The 20014-nt window shown below is 40.6% G+C and overlaps 1 protein-coding gene across 3 annotated transcripts; it reads right to left on the bottom strand.

Annotated features, from left to right (window-relative positions):
* Window positions 1-673: 673 nt before the first annotated feature.
* Window positions 674-18834, bottom strand: ZNF410 (zinc finger protein 410). 3 transcript variants are annotated; one of them, XM_015631094.2, is made up of 10 exons: window positions 18774-18834; window positions 17396-17610; window positions 8322-8457; window positions 7798-8031; window positions 7317-7508; window positions 6306-6465; window positions 5805-5986; window positions 3063-3152; window positions 1851-1976; window positions 674-1301 (listed from the first exon to the last, which is right to left on the bottom strand). In XM_015631094.2, the coding sequence occupies exons 2-10, from the start codon at window positions 17426-17428 to the stop codon at window positions 1117-1119; spliced, it is 1338 nt and encodes a 445-aa protein (XP_015486580.1). In that variant the 5' UTR covers window positions 17429-17610; window positions 18774-18834; the 3' UTR covers window positions 674-1116. The 3 variants fall into 3 exon arrangements, with proteins under 3 accessions (XP_015486580.1, XP_015486581.1, XP_015486579.1); XM_015631095.3 differs by lacking the exon at window positions 18774-18834 and adding an exon at window positions 18308-18745; XM_015631093.3 differs by lacking the exon at window positions 18774-18834 and having other exon boundaries at window positions 17396-18745.
* Window positions 18835-20014: the final 1180 nt, after the last annotated feature.

Here is a 20014-nt window from a genome sequence, read left to right as displayed (position 1 = left end):
TAACAAATAAATTAAGGTCTTCATATTGGTCCCTAAACAGAAATTGCAGAAATGTGATGAAAGTAAAAGCATCAGGCTAAGTAACTGAAACTCACATCTCTCTTGCTAAACAAAGTTTTGTTCTGAAAGGAGGATTACATTTCTGTAATCCTAAAAGAGAGCTGTAGTCTCTTAATATGTCTCAAAAATGGTATGGAAATAAAGAGTTTCAGCTATAGTTCTGGATTTTTGTATTGTATGAAAACATTTGCTTATATTCATTTACAGCCCTTTCAGCTAACCTACAAAAATACTGTAGAAAAGAAGACATCTCACTGGAGTATCTTCCATCAATTGCTGAGACAGCAGCCAAACTGCATCAAACTTTGATTCCCAGCTACCTGGTGGAGCTTCTGCAGGAACCTCAGGGTTCCAATACCTGTACCAGCAGCAGCACTACCTTTCCATTCAGCTAGGAAGCAATATAAACTAGGCATTCCCTTTGCATAGAAGCTATTAAAGACACACTACATTAGCAAAACTCTGCATTCTCAGTAATGCCAGTTCTGAACACTCTAAGTTAATACTCAAAACACCGTGTGGAAAACTCATTTAAAAAGCTTGATATACCAAACAAATTTTAGAGAAAAAAGACTGGGAAAACCAGGAACAGAACACAGCAAATGTAACCAAATGATATCAAGTAGTACATTTTATTCATATAGTAAGTCAGCTTCTGACAGTGAGATGTATTAGAATATAGTCTCTGAAGGTAAAGGGTGGAAGGAAGGCCTGTTGCTCAAGATACTGAATATTTGAACAGTGCCTAGCACAATGAGGTCCTGGTCCTTAGCTGGGGCTCCTAGGTGCTCCAGCAAAACAAACACTTTAGGCTTTAGGAGATGGACTGCATAAGCAGTTTTGAAATGGCGTTCCACAACATGGGCTAAGTGACACCTAAGCAGCAGACTTCACCTTTTAAGCTCTGCAAGAGAGAAACTTGGTCCAGCAGATCTTCTCCATCTCCAGTTTTAGGATTCATCCACTATCTACCCACCCCTCTGTGCACAGTTAAAGCAATGTTCATTCATCCCACTGCAATATGATGAGCCTCAAGGGGGAATGATCGATCCCGTCTCAGTCACCACATATAAGAGGGCGGAAAAAAGAGCAGCTGGTCTCGCCCTCTTCTACTCCAATAATTGACTCAGTGTCTGGCAGGTGCAGAGACTCAACACCAAGGCTGGGCTGAGAGTTCATGGAGATGAGATTCTTACTATGCACTGTCGATTCTTCCAGCAAACTGCTGCCCATCAGTGACTCTATTATGAAAAAAAAAGAGGGTAAAATTCTCATGATGCAATGACACTGCCATATAAGATATAATCCTTGCCCCATTTCCAGTCTTACTGACTTCTTCCCTAAACACCTACTTTATCCATTCCTACTCTTTGGGCATCCAGTGCTCCAGTGGATGAAAAATACTATGTTTATTGTTTTGAACCTTACTGTGGTGGGATCTCATGCAGGATTGGCTTTCTCTTTAAATAATACACATCATGTAAAAACCCAGGCTGTTTGCAACATAAAAGCATAACCAAGAGAAAAAATCCACATAAAAAACCCCAACTGTATTCATATTGATTTTGAAAACAATAAACATATCTGCCCCTTGACCACCATACAAAAATATACCTTTGTTTTCTGTCCCAGAAAGGGGAGGGTAAGCAGTCTGCATCTCCAAGAGAAACAGACTTTTGTTTCTTACTGGCTAGTGATCTCATATTATCAGGACAAACATCTTTTCTTTGACCATCCACTAATTTTTTTCCTGCACTTTTCCCCCAGAGTGAGTGTGCTCCCTTCTTTACCTGGCTGTTCTCGCTCCCTGCTGCCAGCTGTTCCAATTCGGGAGTGGTGTTTCCTCATATGCACATTTCTGCTACCACTCTGGGAAAATGTCTTCCCACAAATTTGGCACTGATGGGGCTTCACTCCTTGGAGTCAAAGGGGGAAGAAATATCCCAAGAATTACCAAAATGGGAGAAGAGACCTCATCAACTGAGAAACTAGTAACAGTTTTGAAATGGCTGTTAACACCACTTGTGCTAATTTATCAGTAAAAACCAAATGAGAAGTATTCCCGTCTCCTGGAGGGCCATAAGCCTCTAGAAGAGAAGAGCTTTAGGTATCAGTAATGGCAGTTGTTGGAAAACTCATGTTTGAAGAGTAGCAAAGTCTCCAAGTCGGATTGATGAGAGGGAACAAGTTATTTGAAATAATTTACTCATTGATATGGAAATACTTGATGTCCCACACAGAATAAAATGACCAGAGGCAAGGAAGCCATCTCCTGCCATCACACAATGAATTGCAGCATCTAGTTTATGTTACTGAGCAGAGATTTGATGATGACTTGTCACTGTGAAAGGACTTCCATTTTACAGAACAGTTCATCATTTCTATAATACAAGCATGATGTCCACACTTCTTGGCTCAATGGCATGGAAGGACAGAAAAAAGCATTGAGAACTCAATCATAAATGTTATTACCTCAATAAAATCTCCCGTTCCCCAAACATACCACTTTCATTGTGTGCTGATGATATTTAAGATAGATCAATCAAAATAGAAGGCAGAAGCTTTGAAACACTTGTGAAATATATTTCCACCTAAACTTTCGACCAATTACAAGTATGTAGTAGGAAAAAAAAGGAAAACTCTACCTATGGCAGAAATCCACTTGAAAGAGATTTCAGATTCAAATGGCTGTGGTTAATACACAGAGATGCTAGAGTCTCTCTTTTAAATAACCAAATAGCAGCTATGAAAAAGATATTCAACTACATGACATTTTAGCAATAATTTTAAAAATAATTTTAAAACTGTAATTTGAATTCAGAAATAGAAACAACGAGATTAAAGCATACAGGTTACAGGCACCAGGAAAAGGAAATCAAAAAACCCTATGACCAGAAGTTCTGTAGAAACCAGGATTTTTCTTAAGGAAATCCAATCACAGTCCTACAATAAAGGTCATTTTTCAGCCAGATCACAGAATGTCAGAGGAATGTCACTCTTACCTGAGTGGACAACCAAATGTTTCCGAAGACTGGAGTATTCAGCAAAGGAGCGACCGCATCCCTGTGCCTGACACAGAAAGGGTTTTTCCCCTACAAGGGAAAAGTAAGTTCTTAGATTTTGGGATAACTACTTAATCTGATTGCCCAAGTCCCTGAGAACAGCCTGGACATCTCTACTCCATTCTCCCATTTGGCCTTATGTATAGCAGAGTTCCATGGAAATTACATATCCTTCTTAAGCTTCCTAAGGCTTTTACAGCATTCTCTTCATCAGCGGAAACAGTGGCATTATTTTAAAATATTCTTAAACTCTCATTCACCAAAAATGAAGCAAGGGACCACTGTTTCTAGATAATCTTCCAAGTACATAAATAATAATAGAGAAATATAAAACTACTCGATCTATGATGTATCTTCTATATGCAGTTCTCAACAACCAGGTCTGTTCCACACACTCACAGGGTCCTGCTCCCTTTCAGTACCAAAAATCCCATTAACTGTATTTCCCTTCATATCAGATTCTATACTTTATTTCAGATCAGGCTGAACTTGCCAAAATCCTGTGAGAGATGTGTCAGTCATTTATATCCATGTGTGGAGCACCTGTAATTCAAGGCACAAATTGTTCTCGTGGCTGAAATTTATATCACAGCTATTTTTCTTTTATTTGAATTATGATAAATTGGGAGGTTACTACATTAATGCAGTGCAATAAAATTAATCTGTTTTGAACACTCTCTTAATAAAGCTAGACGTAACTTTTGCCAGCAACATCCCACTAAAGAACTCAATATTCATGTTTAACACTATGACTTCAAGTTTTTAACTGGACCTCTGTACAAGAGCAATAGCAAGACCACATGAGATTAAGCAAGCTATTTTAATAATTTATTGTACAACATATATGTAGCTCTTTCAGAGTGAACTTGTTTCTAAAGGTGTTTCTACTGTGACTTTGCCTTTAGAAGTCTTCTTCCTACAGCTCATTTATTAGCCTCTTATCTACAGTAGCATTTGACAGCTGTGACCAAAAAGGATCAACACAGCATATTCCAATTGGTGTTACAAAGCTGAAATATGTAGCAGAGTCTCAAACACTGATTGTACTTCCTGGCTTGTTATAAATCTTTAAAAGTTTGGGAAAACTACCATTGACCTAAATAACAGCGCACATTTCCATCTCTAAGACACCCTAGAACTATCTACACCTGCAATTTCAGAACACCTTTGGTCTCATCAAACGCTTAATTCCACATTATCCACTTGCAGCTTAGAAAGTTACTATTTACTCCTCCAGAAGCTACTACTCTGTTGATTGCAGAATGCTCACTTATCAGGGAGGATTGTGCATATATCAGCTTGGCCTATTAACTTAATCTGTACCTTGGTTGGGAGCTGTAAGTGCAAAAGAAAACTGCAAAAAATATAGCTGCTGTTACTACACATTCAAAATTTTATTATTGGTATAGACAATTTTTAACTACATCCCAACATCTGCCCCCAAACCATGTGTTCTAGCTAGACTGCACATACTTTAAAATAGCAGCCTTTTCCCATGTGTATCGACAAACCACATACCATATGGTCATGTTTAAGTAAGGCAGAAGGCACAAACAGCTGCTGGTGACCCACATAATCTGTAATTTCATTTTACCTGGGAGGCCTTGTTCTCTCACACTTGCCAAGGATTTTTTAAAACGTTAACCAACTGTAATACAATGCTTCTGAGGCCATCAGGGAATCTCTAACAATATTCCAAGAAGCTTGAACTGGGCCATTTGTTTGCTTATTGTGATAACCCTGAGGCTTAAAAAACTAAACAAACAAAATCACCAGAATATTCACTATGAACTTTGCTGGTCATTAATTAAATTGCTGGTCACTATTAAATTGCTGATAATTTCAGAAGTAACTTGTGTCTCTCTCAAACAACTCTCTAGTACAAAAACACCTAAAGCACTTTGGCTGCTATACCAACTTCTAAAAATACTGACAAGGCAGGATCATATTCTCCAGAGAAGCCATCATAGAAAAACCATGTATAAAATACAGCACTATGAAATAAAGGTTCTTGTTTTATTTACTATAAAAAGCTGAGCATTAATTTAGAGTATAGAGCTCCAGCACACAGTAACATCCCAAATTAGCATTGGCACAAACAGAGCAGTTTGCACACCATAATGCTGTCTTCTAATTAATGCTTTTTTCTACTTTTCCTTGCTACTCATTCCACTGCGTTCCTCATTTCCCTGTATGTCCCAAATGTAGTTTTCTACAAGCAGCATAGGTAACACAAGCTACTCAGTCAGGCAAATGTCAGCACAGCTCCTACTATCTAAGCTATTGAGACTTTCAGCAATTTCAAATAATCTCTTTACAAAACACAGTTTCAGAAGTCATGTTCACTAACTATTCCCTTGGTAACACTCTAGTTTCACACACCCCTCCCTCCATCACACAACTGGAAGGGAATCTTCAGAGTGTGGTCTGAACAGAATAAAGCATCACCACACACTGCTTGAAAGGTACAGCCTGTGTGAAACTATACAGGATAGTAAAAGAGATTAGCACTTGATTTATCTGACCTATAGATCAGTGTGAATTTACAGAAAATGGACATTAATGGAAAGCAGAGGTAAATAACGTAAGACTAAATAGTTTGAGGACAGAGGAGGAAGTGGTTTATTCCTCAGCAAAGACCCCACCTCAGCAGACCACAAATAGGTGAGGTCTAAAACACACCAGTGTGAATTCGTAGGTGGTTCTTCAGATTTCCAGCTGTTGTGAACTGCTTGCCACAGCCCAGTTCTGTGCACACAAAGGGTTTTTCACCATTGTGAGTTCTCATGTGCACCTTCAGCCTCTGCAAGACATAGAAACTTTTTCCACAACCTTCTGCTGGGCAGGTGAAGGAGCGGTCGTTCCTGGAAAGCAACAAAAAGCAGTTTCATTACCAGCTACTGCAACACGTTTTTTCATGAACACTCAATTTCTTTCTTTTATTAAATAGGAGTACCTGTTAAAATACAAAAAAATCTAAACCAAACATAACAACAACCTGCAACATTATCTAACTCTAATCCAAGTTTTTCAGTATAATTGACTTTAAGCACACAACAGACCTAATATTTATAAGAATAATGCCAGGTTTTCACAGCTTGTCAATGTCAAAACCTAACATTATCTCAAATACAAAGTGCATTTTTTCAAGGTCATAACAAGAAACAGCTTCATTCTGCTCACCGGTGTGTTTTCAGATGATACTTGAAGTGAGCTGGCCATACAAATGTCCTATCACAGCCCTCAACTGTGCACTTCAGCTTCCTTTCCACACGAGATAAATGAGGAATGGGGCTTGAATCTTTTGGCTGCCCATCTCCTGTGCAAAGATGAACATTTTCACCTGGGAAAAAAAAAAAAAAAAAGCCCACTGAAATCTAAAAAATATACAGATTACTATAATGTGTCAAATTTAATAGAAAAAACAGCATCACATACAATATAGGATTGTTAATCAGGTATGTCTGTCTATTAACTGTGTAACATGCCCTACATGCTGCTGCTTAGCCTGTAACAGGGATCAGACACAGAGTTGCAAACCTTACCAGGCTCATAAACTATTCCCAACAAGCCATCTGGATCAGATCAACTGCTACCAGATAAGGCTTATCACAAAAACAATAGAAAGCTAATGCACCAGAAATTGTAGAAATGGTCTCTATAAAAATATAAACAACCAATTCTAACTATCAACCAACTATCATCTATTAGCTAAGTTGTTTTTAAAAACACCTTAGCTAAAGTAAGACAGATTGTATTTGCTTGCAATTATTTATCAATTAAGTCAGAAAGCATGTCACTAAATCAAATCATGTATTCTGCAGAAAATTGGTCTCCAAACCCAGTGGAACTAAAAAGAAAGTATAATTTACAGTATGTATTAAAAATAGGTTCTTAAAAGTGAAAATGAAAGTTGAAGAACAAACAGCTGCAGTCAGAAAGAAGATATTCTTTTACATGTACCAGAGAACTAGTACAGATGGTTCCACTAGAGTTCATTCCCCAAGAAAAAATGCAAAGCCTATTTAAACTGAAGAAAAAAAGCATAATTGTCCTCTATAATTCTGTCCCTGATGATTTGAATATGTCATAACTGACTCGAATGAGAGAATTAAAGAGAGGAAGAAACAATGTGATATTAGGGGTCTTCTATGGAACATTCAACTTTTGAGACACAATCTGTGGATCTCCTACCATTATTGCTTGCTTTGGCATTCTTTGCGAGCTGTGCCCGAGTGGCAGCAATTAAACTGTCATGGGCCAATTCTTGCACTCGTAGGAACCATGGGGTACTGCTATCTGTGCTGTCATGAGAAAGAAAGTCATTTCCAGAATCTTCTGCTTCATCTTGAACAAACACCAAGTGCTCTGTGGGAGACCCCAGCCCTAGAAAAAAAGACAAATTTGTGAAACAATAACATAACAGAAGGAAATTTCTTTTGCTTCTCAGAGATTAGTGTTCATAGCGTGGATGAAATAGCTGCCCTGAAAAAGTCTCCACTGACCTCTACATTGTAGAAAGATGTTGATGACTAAATGCTCCTAAAATATCCAATAATGCCCAGCAAATTTCATGATCTTTCCTCTTCATAAGCAGCAGGGACAGAGTTGTACTTGTATCTCCTGCATTCTGCTGAGACATATCCAGCCAGATGACAAACAGAAGAACAATTACCTGCTCTTGTTAGGTTGAGAAGAATGAATGAAGTGCTGTCGCTGGGCTGGAGGTCTTGCAATAAACTAGAAGTTTCTGGAGTTGACAGAAGTTCAGATGGTTTCTGAACATTCTGTGCCCTTGTTTCCTCTCCATCAGGGCCTACATTTACCTGGAGACTTCTCAAGACAGCAGATGAAGAAACATCTTTGGAAGAATTAGTGTGACTTGGAGAAGTGAGATCTCTTTCATCATCTAATGAGGCAAGTGAAATCAGAGTAAATAAAAGTATAAATACACTATGATTAAAAAACACCTATAAAATTATTTTTCTAGGAAAAGACCCCAGAACTTGAGAGAGAAGGGAGGAGAAAGCTTCTAACTAGTCAGACTTCACTATTAAATGAGAAGATTCAGTCACTCTGCTGAACTTGTTGCTCCATCCATGGGATGGCTTATCAGCAAGAGACAGCAGGGCCAGCGTGGTGAAGCAAAGACAGTGGTATGAAGGGCAGGGTCACAAAGATCTGCCACATAGATTTTACCTGGCAACATGAGTCTGTTGCATTCTGAGGTCTCAGTAACAGGAAGCAGAGAAAGACAGGTGATGTCTTTTGGTTCTGATTCCACCAGTCCTTGTCCCAGTGGAATGGAAGTATTTTGAACAAACTGAACCAGCAGCTGGAAAAACATACTGAAGATTAGGTCAAGAGCAGTACAAATCATTTAGAAAGGTACTAAGTCCAGTCAATCCAGTAGTCCCTACCATCTTGCAGGAGACATTGAATATAATACTAGGGATACACACAGATATAAATGAAAACTTCCCATTTTCCTTTTTACGAGGAAAGAATTGTCATCTCTGAAATACCTATGAACTTCTCATTTCTTTAACATATAATAAACAGCTCTGGATCACTGCAGAGCAAGTCTAGTTAGGCTATATTTCTTTTTAATTAATATTTTACCACTTGATACTTTACTATGGTCTAACATTTCAAGTAAATGCTTTCCACACTCAACCTTTGGTACAAGTATTTTTTAAAATCATTGTCTTTAAACAGTTAACTGAAAATTTGCCTTTTCTTAATTAAAAAAAGCAATCAGAAGACTAGTTACAAAGATGTCTACCATATGGCTATTCAAAATAAGCAGGTAACAATCAGAGAAACAAGGCTGAGATGACAAGGGGGAGAACAGAGGCAGTTTTAGCCATCTAAATCAGCTACTCCTAAAACCATCAAAGATGGACAACCAACCCACCCACTAAGGGGATTAACAGAAGAAACCCTCTCCAAAATACTACACAAAACAAGGGGAACTATTGCATAAACAGGTATAGAACTCAAACTGAGGTGCAATCCCTGGGGAGGAATTTGGGACTGGTCAAAAGATTTGGAAGGATTTGTACAAGACTTATTAGGTGCTATTTAAGGGAAAGGCCAAAGGCAGGAAAAGGAAAGGATCAAGGTGGATCAGGGCAGAACAAACACAAGAAAATTGAGAGAGAAGGATAAAAGGGGCCCACTGCATATAAGCAGGAAGCTGATCAATTCAGTTGTCTGGTACAGCCTAACTCTTACACTGCATCCTGTCTCATTCAGCTCCATTCTTACCTACTTCCTGTGTGGTCCTGCTCTCTACAGTGGATCTCTAGTGGCACACACTAGTTTCTTTTGTATGTGTGTGTGTGTGTGATATGCTAATGAACTCCAAGCCAGCCTAGTTAGCAAATGAAATGAGAAGTCTGGGGATAGAGCCCAAAGAAATCCATAAAGGTATCCCTGAGGCAGCAGCCCTTGAACACAGAATCAGATACTTTGTGCTGCCAGTGTTCATGAGGGTAAAGCTACAAGCACTCAGGCTGTGTTCATATGTTTGGTGCCAATCACATCTGTACAGTGTGCACACACCCATCTTTTCAAACAGGTACTAAACTTCACTAGTGTCTGGCTCCAATATCGGAATTAAAGAGCTGTCCTGACGTTTGTTGATGAACCCAGGAGGTGAGAGGTCATCCAGTCCATCACATTTAGCCATCCCTAACATCAGTCAGCTCTGGCAAAAATTACTTCCAGCTAACTCCTCAAAATCTGGAGTTATAAAAAAGGAACCTGACATTGAAAAGGAACAGGAAGTCAGAAAAATTACTTTTTTACCCTTGAAAGTCTTATCATATTTTTAACCTAGTTCAGAGCTTCTTAACTGATTCTGTCCCTTTTATAACATTTCAACTTTTTGTCAGAGTCCCAGAGATAATGCTGGATCCTCTTTACACCCAAGGCAGACACAGAAATGAGACTCCCTTTTTTCTGTTACCAATGCCAGAGCACTGCATATTAAAATATTCTCATTTAACAAGAATGGTGCTGGGAGTTAGGAGATAACAGTCCAACTTCTGTAATAGACTGAACAAATTCTGTGAACTGCACAAGCTTTTTTAAACACGGTCTCAAATCCCTCCCCTGTAGGGATTTAAACTTCAGAAAGACGGAAAGGGGCCGGTAGTAGCACACCCAGACACATACTCCACGTTTCAGAGAAAATGCTGGTCAAAACCCTCATGGTAGGATGTATTTGTTTGTCTTTAAGTTCTGTCAAACAAATTAACTCCTATACTCACATTCTCAGGTCTGTGGTTTTTTTAAAGACTGAATGAAGAAATATGGAAAATAAAAATATACTAGAAAGTTAAACCTCAAGTTCCTTATCTCTAGGAAACTCCTTGACAAAGATCCTGCGTTCTGCTGCTGTCTAGCAAAAAACTGTATGTAGCAAACTTCCTTTATCTTTGACATTTAGAAGGAAATTGTACAAGATAATTATTCAGAGGCTACTACCCTCATTGTGACACATTTTAGTACGCAGTCACACAGAGCCCATATGGAGTTGTCTGCGCAGTGAGATAGTTCATCAGTGTCAAAAGAAAGAGACTAAAAAATGCTGATGTACCCACTGTATATTTGTGATTAAAACCCAACAGTCACAGATAATTTGATTCCTATTTTGTACATTGTGATTGTCTTAGTACTTCCTTTTCAGAACTATTGGCATCTAATTACAAATTATTCCTGTGACAGACACCAGCCTTTGGAGCCTCCCTTACATCAAGAGAAAGTGCTAAATCAAAGAAACTGTAAAGAAAACTTAGTGTTTTGCACTCTAGTTTCTCTATGCTCATTTCATCTCACAAAAACACTAGAAAGACTAATGGTTTCTCAAACACTTTTACCTCAAAGAGCTGCTGCCGTAGGAACCCTGAAGATTTAACAGTCCTGACTGGTCGTCTCTGGGACCCCCCACACTCTCTCCCTCGGGACTCCTTTTAAGCTCAGCCTGGGCCAGTCATTCCCTTCCTAAGTTATGCCATAGGTTTACCTGTCTCAAGCCCTGTCTACTGGATGAACCTCAGATTTTTACTGCATCTGTTTCTCCTTCTCTATCTTCTGCTGTTCCTACCTGGACTCTGGACAGACCCTGGACCTGATTCACCACTTCACCTTATCCAGGGCTGAGGGCTGTGGATTCCAGCACCTGTCTCTGATTTCCACGCTCAGTATTGTGCCCTGGTCTGTGAGGGTACTGCCTGGGCTGGGATCACCCTTGACTCCCTGCTCACCCTCCCTTAGGAGCAGCCTGTCATCACTGACAATTATGAAGCTACAAATTAAGTCCCAAAGTCATTCAGATGGCAATGTGCCATTTGAACTAGGCCACAAGCCAGATGGCAGTTTGAAAGGTTAGAATTGTTTCATCTTAGATATAAGATTATCCAGAGGACCTAGCAAGAAGATGGAACTATTTTTATGTTGTCAAAAAAATACATAGGCAATAAAAGACAGTCCCTCCCCCCAGGGCCATGCATTCTAATTTAGGATTAAAAAAAAAAAAAATAGGAGAAAGAGAAGTAAAAAGGGTTAGGAATAATGAGCAAGGCAATCAGTAAAAAGAAGTAGGGACTAAAAACGTGAGCACTAAGATAGATGTAAATTATTGGATTGTCTTTCATGTTGATGCATCCTACTGCTTCTTACTCCATGATGAAACATTTGTTTTATGGACTTGCCTATTTTTATACAAAAAGACCTAAATGAAACTTGCCTCCTCCAAGAAGAAAGCTTTGCTTTAAACCTTCCACTTCAACATAGCAACATTAAGCCACTATGGAAAAGCAAAACACAGCAACCACAAACAGATGCTCAGAAGAAAAAAGATCCTTTTAATTTGCTTTGTAAAGTAATGACAAACTAGTACAGAGAATTATGAAATTATGAGAGGGCAAAAAAGTAAAAGGAAACAAATGGACATGAATCATGCTCACTATTAAAATGTGGAATAAAAAACCCCAACCCTTCAAATAAACTAAAGCAAACTAATCATCAACTCAAATAATTCAGACAAAATAAAAAGTTTTCATGTTAGTTTTATCTTGACAGATTTTTTCCTAAACCTTCCTGTTCAAAATTATTGAATACCTTTGTGGACAACTACAGCGACTGGAACACAGGAAAGAACGCATTACAAACATTGTGTCATGCTTTCTTAAGCTTCTCACAATATGGTTTTGCAGCTAAAAGTAAATAGGAAATTATAAGGGTATCTGGTAATTGGCTATTCAGCATAGAGATCAAGGAACGGGACAGGTGATAAATTAAATGCACATACACTAACAAACTCTAGCAAACTGCAGATAAGAGAGAGTAAAAATAACCAGAACTCCTAGGACACTGATGGATGGGCCAGTACAGGAATAACTTGAGTTTGACCTTGAAAAAAAATCAACCAGAAACTTCGTAAGGAATAGGAACAATGTTATCTTGGGTTACCAAAACCATATCTCATCAAAGAGCAAACACGGGAGAAATTCTGGGACTGGGTAAAACATATTAAGAGATCTTGATGGAGACTGTGCGACAGCGAAAAACTTATCGATGTTTAGGGGAAGAACCAAAGGCAAGGAAAGAGAGGGATCAAGGTAGATAGGAGAGAAACAATTATTGGGAACAGAAAGGGGATTGGGAATAATACTGGTTGGCCACATTAGCAGGCTTCAGGTTGCTTCTCTGCATCACCACTGTGGTCTGTCTCATCCTCTCTAGTGCTTTCTGCTCCTAAATGGTTTCTGAGTACATTCATTTAATTAAATTCACTTTGGCATAACCTGTGAAATAGAGAAAAACACAATCTGGAAACCCAAGATCCTGGCGAGAGGCTGAACTAAAAAGCCCAAGGCCTGGAGATGGACACTGGAAGGACTCAAGGTTTCACAAAGAGTCGATAGCTGCATGACCATAAGTATGCATGTCAGCCAAGGGAGGACATGTGTGATATCCTAACAAATTACAAGCCTTTTTACCTGATAAGTTGGGAAAGGATTAGACCATTTGTGGCCTTTCTTTTCCATGGGAATGCCATTTGTGTTTGAATGTGCTGGCAAAAGCCCTATCCTGCCACACAGCCATAATGTCATCCTGTCTGTGTGTGCACAGGCATATTTTTGCAGTTTAGGCCCAGATGCACTTCTGTGCACCTGGGAACAGTCCAGTGGTCTCATGTCTGAAAGACCAGGAAAGCAGGAACCTCCTAGATGATATCATCTGGCATCACAAACAGACCCCAGATGGGCTCTAAGTATTCCTGAGATGGCGACCGTAGAATCCCTACATATGGAGGAGACCGATCCACTATAACCCAAGTGCTAGAAGCTGTAAGCAGAGAAAATAGGTCATCTTGGTACACCAGAATAGGAATAGTTAGGGAAAATGAATGTACAGAATATTAACAGAATACCAAAGGTACAGTAAGAGGTGAGGTGGCTTTACTCTATAGCTAAGACATTCCTTGGAATTTGAAATGAATTCTAATATTGCAAAAGGACATCCTTAAGAGATTCAAACCTCAGGGGACAGACGTGAATCATACAGAGAGAATCTATAATCCTTGGAGGGCAAAGTTCAGCTGCATCTTGAGATAAAGAATTTTATTTTTGATCTGCCATATCACCTTCTTGAATACACCCTCCCTTACATCTGCTGAAGTGCCATGTAACTGAAAATTCTGTAAATAATGCAGAGAGTGCATTTATTAGAAAATGTAAACTATTTCTTGGCTGTTATCACTAAGCAAATACTTTTTATCCCTGCTAGTCAACAATAAATGGTTGGACAGGATGATCCCAGGGTCTATCACTGCAAGCAATGCAGAATGCTTCTGTTACCAAGAGACTTGGATAATGTCCCTGACCCAAAAGGGGAAAAAAAAATCCACAACAAACAACCAATAAACTGTTTAAAGACTGAGAACCTCTACTATAAATCCTTAACAAAAACAAAAAACAAAACAAACAAACAAAAACAACCCAACAAAACAACCAAATCAAAACCAAATGATGCTATGGCCACCTGGGATGGATCATCATCATCTATGTTGTGTCCCATAGCAGATGATTCAGGAGCCAAGAAGTGTTAGGCTGCTGCTTTGGCTGAAGTAGGGGTTGCTGAGAGGGACTGGGTAAGAAGGTTCTCCAGAACCTCAGATCCATCCTCCCACTAGACAGCTGGAGAGCTAGATTAGATTCCCAGAGCAGCAAGGACCATGTCTTTAATCAAAACCATTCCTGTTCTAAATTTAACCAGTGAACCACAACAAAATAAAGAGGTCAAAAGAAAATTTAGTGGAGGGGGAGGAGAAAGGAGGGGCTGGAGCTGAAGGGTATGCAGTGCAGAAGGCTTGTTACCTAGAAACTGAGATGTCCTCCTCCCATACAGCCTCTGGGGAACTAATTAAATCACAAGTGGCTCTCCTTGTGAACCACTGAGGAGGAGAGAAAGGAGAGGCTAAAGTACCTCTTTTCACCTTCTTTTCAATAACTAATTCAATTTACAGAACAGAGTTGTAATTCATTTGATTGTGCTAAGAGTTACCCCAAGAGCAGAAAGCACCCTGCACTGGACCAGTATGGTGGAGGTTTCCTAGACTGGAAACACAAGTGTAATGAATCACCTCAAAGGCTTAAAGCACGCAAAATGCAAATCGTAGCAGTTCCCTGAGGTGAGACAGTTGCATAGCTTTGGGGGCAGGGAGTCCAGAAGAAAAAGCAGATCCATCTGTCTCCAACTGTCTCCAAGCAACTTTTTAACTTTCTATGAAAGGAGGATTCACCTCTACTCAAGCATTAAAGATTTACTGGTATGTTGGTGGCTTCTTTAGGGATAAAACCAGTAGCAAAAAAGTCTATGCAATAGAGACATAGTGCTTGATTGTTATCATCTAGATGTCCCAGAAATACAGCTAGCTCTTAATACATTTCTCACGTGGTAGGGTATAAGAAAAAACATCTGTGGCTGTAAGAATTGTGGTGCCATGGTTTACTTAGATATAAAATCATTATATACTTTCAGACACATTTGAACCGCTATTTGGGAAAAGTGTAAAAAGAGTATCTACTAGCTTCACTTCAAAGGAATAGAAAACAGTACTAACTTACACTCAAGTTTCATAATCAGAACTAGAAAAAGAAGATATGTATACATGGAAATAAATCAAAACTTTTAGTATAAAATACCCTTGATCAAGACTGAGGAATATGGTTTAGAACCACTCTAAGTTTTTTTATGTACCAGGTCTGTTTCTTCTGGAGAGTAAACAGCCAACTCTCATTATGGGCTTGCTGGAAAGGAAATGCAACTCTGCCATGAGGAAATAGAACTATTATGTAAACAAGCCTAATTAACAAATACCTTACTCACGTTTGAGAAAAGACAAGGCCCAGTTACAGCTCCTATCTGAGGAATGAGCAATGAGCATTCCAGCTGTCTTGGTCTTTGGCTCAGAAATAATCTAAGGGATCCCACCCATTCACAGACAAAAGTAACAAAGTCCTCACACCTTATCATTCATAACTCAGAAAAAAAATTGATAGAATGTATGAGACCTCAAGGACAAGGCAAGAGAGAGGAACTCTTTGCAGATCATGCTGAGACTATTCAGAGCTGCTATGAATGTACAGCTACTTTTCCTGAACAGTGTGATCAGAAGGGCTTTGGCTGCTCTGTTAAGAAACAATACATTAACACATCACATGGGCTGTAATGAATTACCAGCAGGTAATCATCATTCTTTTTAGAGAACCAGTTTAAGATACCTGCTGTACTGCTTATAGGGATAGAAACAAGCATCAACAAAAAACATGCAATTAAGTCTTGCAAACTTCCCCAAAAGGTATTTCATAGCTGTACTATGTCCTCTGCTCTAGGACTTTAGCCATCTGCAGAGGTAAAGCTCAGAACCGGGAAAAGCAAGAACACCAAGGGATACAATCCCTGCATCTTTAACTGGGGAAGTGCACAGAGAGATAGCTTATGTGCCATTCAAGCTGCAAAATAAGGCAAGAAATAGGAAAGGCAGGAAGTGGTGGCAGTGTTCAATGTAACAAATTGCAGACACTTGTATCTAGCACATTACAGATATGAGGAACAAAGCCCAGAACTCAGCTACTGATTAGTTGCTGATTAGAGCCACTGCTAGAGGTTTAAAGGTGTAAAGGTTTAACCAGAAATTTTAACTGGTAAGAAAACAAAGCTATTATGGGTTATCAGAATGGATCTTGTATGACAGATCAAATTTACTGTCCAATATCACAAGGATAGAAGGCTGTGTTAAGCTTATTATGCTATGTTTAGGGAGAGGGATCAAAGGAGGAATCAAGGCAGATAAATGAAGACCCAGGGTGAGAGAAGAGACTCCAACCATACATTTGCTGGCTGCTAGTGAGTACACTGCTGTGCCTGATCACTGCAGTCCCTCCTATCTAATTACCAAAGACATTCCTAAATATTCTACCCACAAGTGAGTCTACTGCTAGTGAGCTTCTAGTTGACTAATGCAAATAGGAGGCTACCACACTCTGGAAAAAAACCAAAAAATATTCCAGCCAGAGACTGGCTAAAAGCCCTAGGTCTGAAGGACTGTAGGCCTGGCAAAGACATGTGAACGTGAATATGCACGAGAGAGTGATGAGGGTACAGCTACAGCCCACTAGCAATCATTGTTCATGCTTTACCTGTGCATGTGATAATGTGCATGTTCATGCTTTACCTGTATTTGTGACCAGCTGTGCATGCACAAATGTCCCAGCAATTCAAGCTCACTGTGCTACCAGCTGAACTTGGAACAGTCCAGCAGCCTCACATTGAGCAACCTGGATCCCCTTTGTGCTGCTGCCTACCAGTTCTGCCAACTGCTTAATGGAAACAGGACTAGCCAATGCTGATAAAATAATTCAGATTGTCCAAAACCAAGTAAAGTCAATTTGGTTTGAGGGAAAGAAATAGTCAATTCATTAATTTATTTTATTTTCGTAACAAGAATGCTGTGAAAGTGGGGGATAAATGTAACCCGAGAATGGGCAAGAATATTGGCTGATACCTGAAAGGAGGTGAAAATAACTTGCAATATTTTCTAATTTTTACCATTCAAATCAAAGCATGGAAGCATTAGAAGATGTCACTGAAAACACTTGGAAAATCAGTATGTAAGCAGCAATCTGAGTAAGCTAATTGAACTCTAAGCGTTGACCATCAACGTTCCTGGGAACCAAACTTAGTTCATAATTGCTCACCTCAGGTTTGGATTCTAACTCATCCGATAACATTGATTCAAGTGTCCAACTCCTGCAGCTGTTCTCAGCAAGGCACAGATAATTTTTTTTTTTTTTTTTTTTTTTTTTAGTTCAGAGAGAACAACGCTCCCTGATTATTTTCATATTTTCCTAAGTGCAAACCAGTGTGGTGGTCCTTCTGCAAGAAGCTCTGTTGCAGAAATAATTAATTTAACCTAAAACAACAAAAAGGGAAACATAAAGAAAGAGGAACTGAAAAACAAGAGCAATGCAAAAAGAAATGAACATGTGCTGATGCAACTGTAAAATATACTTTGAGGTACTGGTAAAACTTATTTCCTGAAGTTCTTGGATTTCTGTTTCCACTGAATCAACAAAATAGCCTTTAAAAATTAATTTCATTGTGTTAGGATGTTATTTACCACATTTTGTTTGCAATCACTAATTTTCAATGGAAAATTGCCTTATTTGTTCTGGGAACTTACGGGATCAACTGCAAATCACATAAAGCATGCAAGATATGAGGAAGCTGAATTCCCAGCCCACAACACAGTGGAATTATCCAAATCATTGATAAAGTGGAGCCATACACAAACAACCTGTCAGCAGGAAACATCAGTTCTTTCTGTCAGCCGAGACATTTCACAGAATAAGAAATTTAATTTCTTGATAAGCCCAGATTATAGAACTTATTTCACAAATACCCATATGATGATTGTGCTAAAAGGGGAACACGAGGACAAGCTTTTCTTGCCTGCCAGGAAAACACTCAGACACTACTGATGGGAGAAAAATGTGAACTGCATACAGTTCTTTCCCCTTTCCAACTCAGCTACCGATCTACTGACTATGTTAAAAAATAACGAGAATACTTAACCAGCTACAAAGAAAACCTAAAAGCCTTGTTCTCACACTCCTGACAGCAGCACTGCAGCACGGAGCTTCACTTGCCGTGAAGGGGCCAGACAGCACACACAGCGAGCGCAGAGTAGCTGAGCCCAGTGCACGCAGCGAGCCCGGGCCCGGTTGTACCGCCGCGGCCCCCCGCTGCCCCTGTCAGCCTGTAGCCGGCCCCGAGTGACCCGCGGGGACAAGAGCCAGCGCTGCCAGGCCCGGCTGCCCCCGCTCCGGCCGGGAGGAGCCCAGCGGAGGCTCGGGGACAGGGCGGAGCGCCGAGGCCCGGCGGGGCAGGTGCCACCCGCTCCAGGGCGCGGGTCCGGCCGCAGCCGTGAGGGCCGACTCCGGCAGCGGGGACGGGAAGGACAGCTGGGCAGGGGCGTCTCCCCGCGCTCCGCGGCTCGCTGGGCTCCCGCAGCCCACAGGGGTCGGCGAGTCCCGCAGGAGCAGCCGGGCCACCCCCACCAGCCGCCCGCCTTACCGGCATCTCCGCCGCCCGGACGTGACGGGCCCCGGCCGGAAATGCCGCGAGGGCTCGGGGCGAGCGCGGGGCGGGGCGACGCTGCCGCCCGCCGCAGTCTGTTCCCATCGCCCCGAGACGGAGGAGCACAGCTCGGTGCTTGGGTTCTCCCCCGCTTCCGTCGGGATCGTTACCAGGCCTGCAGTCTTCAGCTGCAGCCTGATTCCTCTTCAAGTAACCTTCATTTGGATTGTTACCGTACAAGCGAACATTATGCCGGAACCTTATGGAAGACTTCAATCCGCTGAGCTCCTCTGTTTTTCCACATAAATCAACACGGAAGACACATTATCCCAGTTTGTTACAGCACATGTGGAAACACCGGTTTCCTACTAATACTTTGTTTCTGTTTTTGCTTTGCTCTGACTCGCTGCTGTGTCTGTTCTTGCAGCTGGTGATAGAAAACTCCAGGTGTTCACAGTAGCTCACTAATAACATACACCAAGTTAGCAATTACAGAGGCATACATGCCTTTGCAATGTACCTAAAAAACCACGAAACGACTTAAGTAATTTAAAAAACTCGCACCTTGGTTTTAGCTTGTTACCTGTAGGTGACCAGGACAGAGCACCTGAAGTTGGCAGCCTCTGGTCTTGACATTAGCAGCTAAACCAGTGACCTTCAGGTCCTGTAAACTTTAACTCGGTGATGGCCAGCCCGTTTCTTTGGAGCCATGTGTGATTCCTGACTCCCATGCCAGCACAGCTGCTCGTGGTTCACTCCTGGTGCTGGTGCTGATAAGCAGAGAAAATCCCGGTGATACGGAAGTAACCCAACAGCAGCTGTCAAGGCTGGCAAAATCAGGTTTCCTGAGGCTTCTTCGGAGCACAGCCTCTTCAGATACACGGTGGACTGTGAAAAAAACTGTGGTCACTTCCTGGTAAATGGCTGTCATCTCCCACCTTGAGCTACTTTGGAATGGTATCTTTTATCCATCCCTTCCAAGATGTCCAATATGGCTACACTGCCTTTCAGAAACATTTGAAAAATTTGATTTGCAGCACAAAGATTCACAGTTATCTCACTCAGCATTAAATGTTCAATGAGTGGCTTCATGGAGGACAATGCATTGGAGTCATACCGACAACCTACTGCTTCAGCAAAAAGACTATTGACCAGCTACCTGCTGGAGCCACCTGGTAACTCCATAAAGACTGCAAGCAAGTTAGATGCATGTCTTTTTCTGAGGTAATTATTCCATC

The sequence above is a fragment of the Parus major genome, chromosome 5 (assembly GCF_001522545.3).
Source record: "Parus major isolate Abel chromosome 5, Parus_major1.1, whole genome shotgun sequence".
Taxonomy (NCBI): domain Eukaryota; kingdom Metazoa; phylum Chordata; class Aves; order Passeriformes; family Paridae; genus Parus; species Parus major.
The sequence above is the reverse complement of the archived record's forward strand: the minus strand, read 5'-3'. Positions and strand labels throughout refer to the sequence as shown.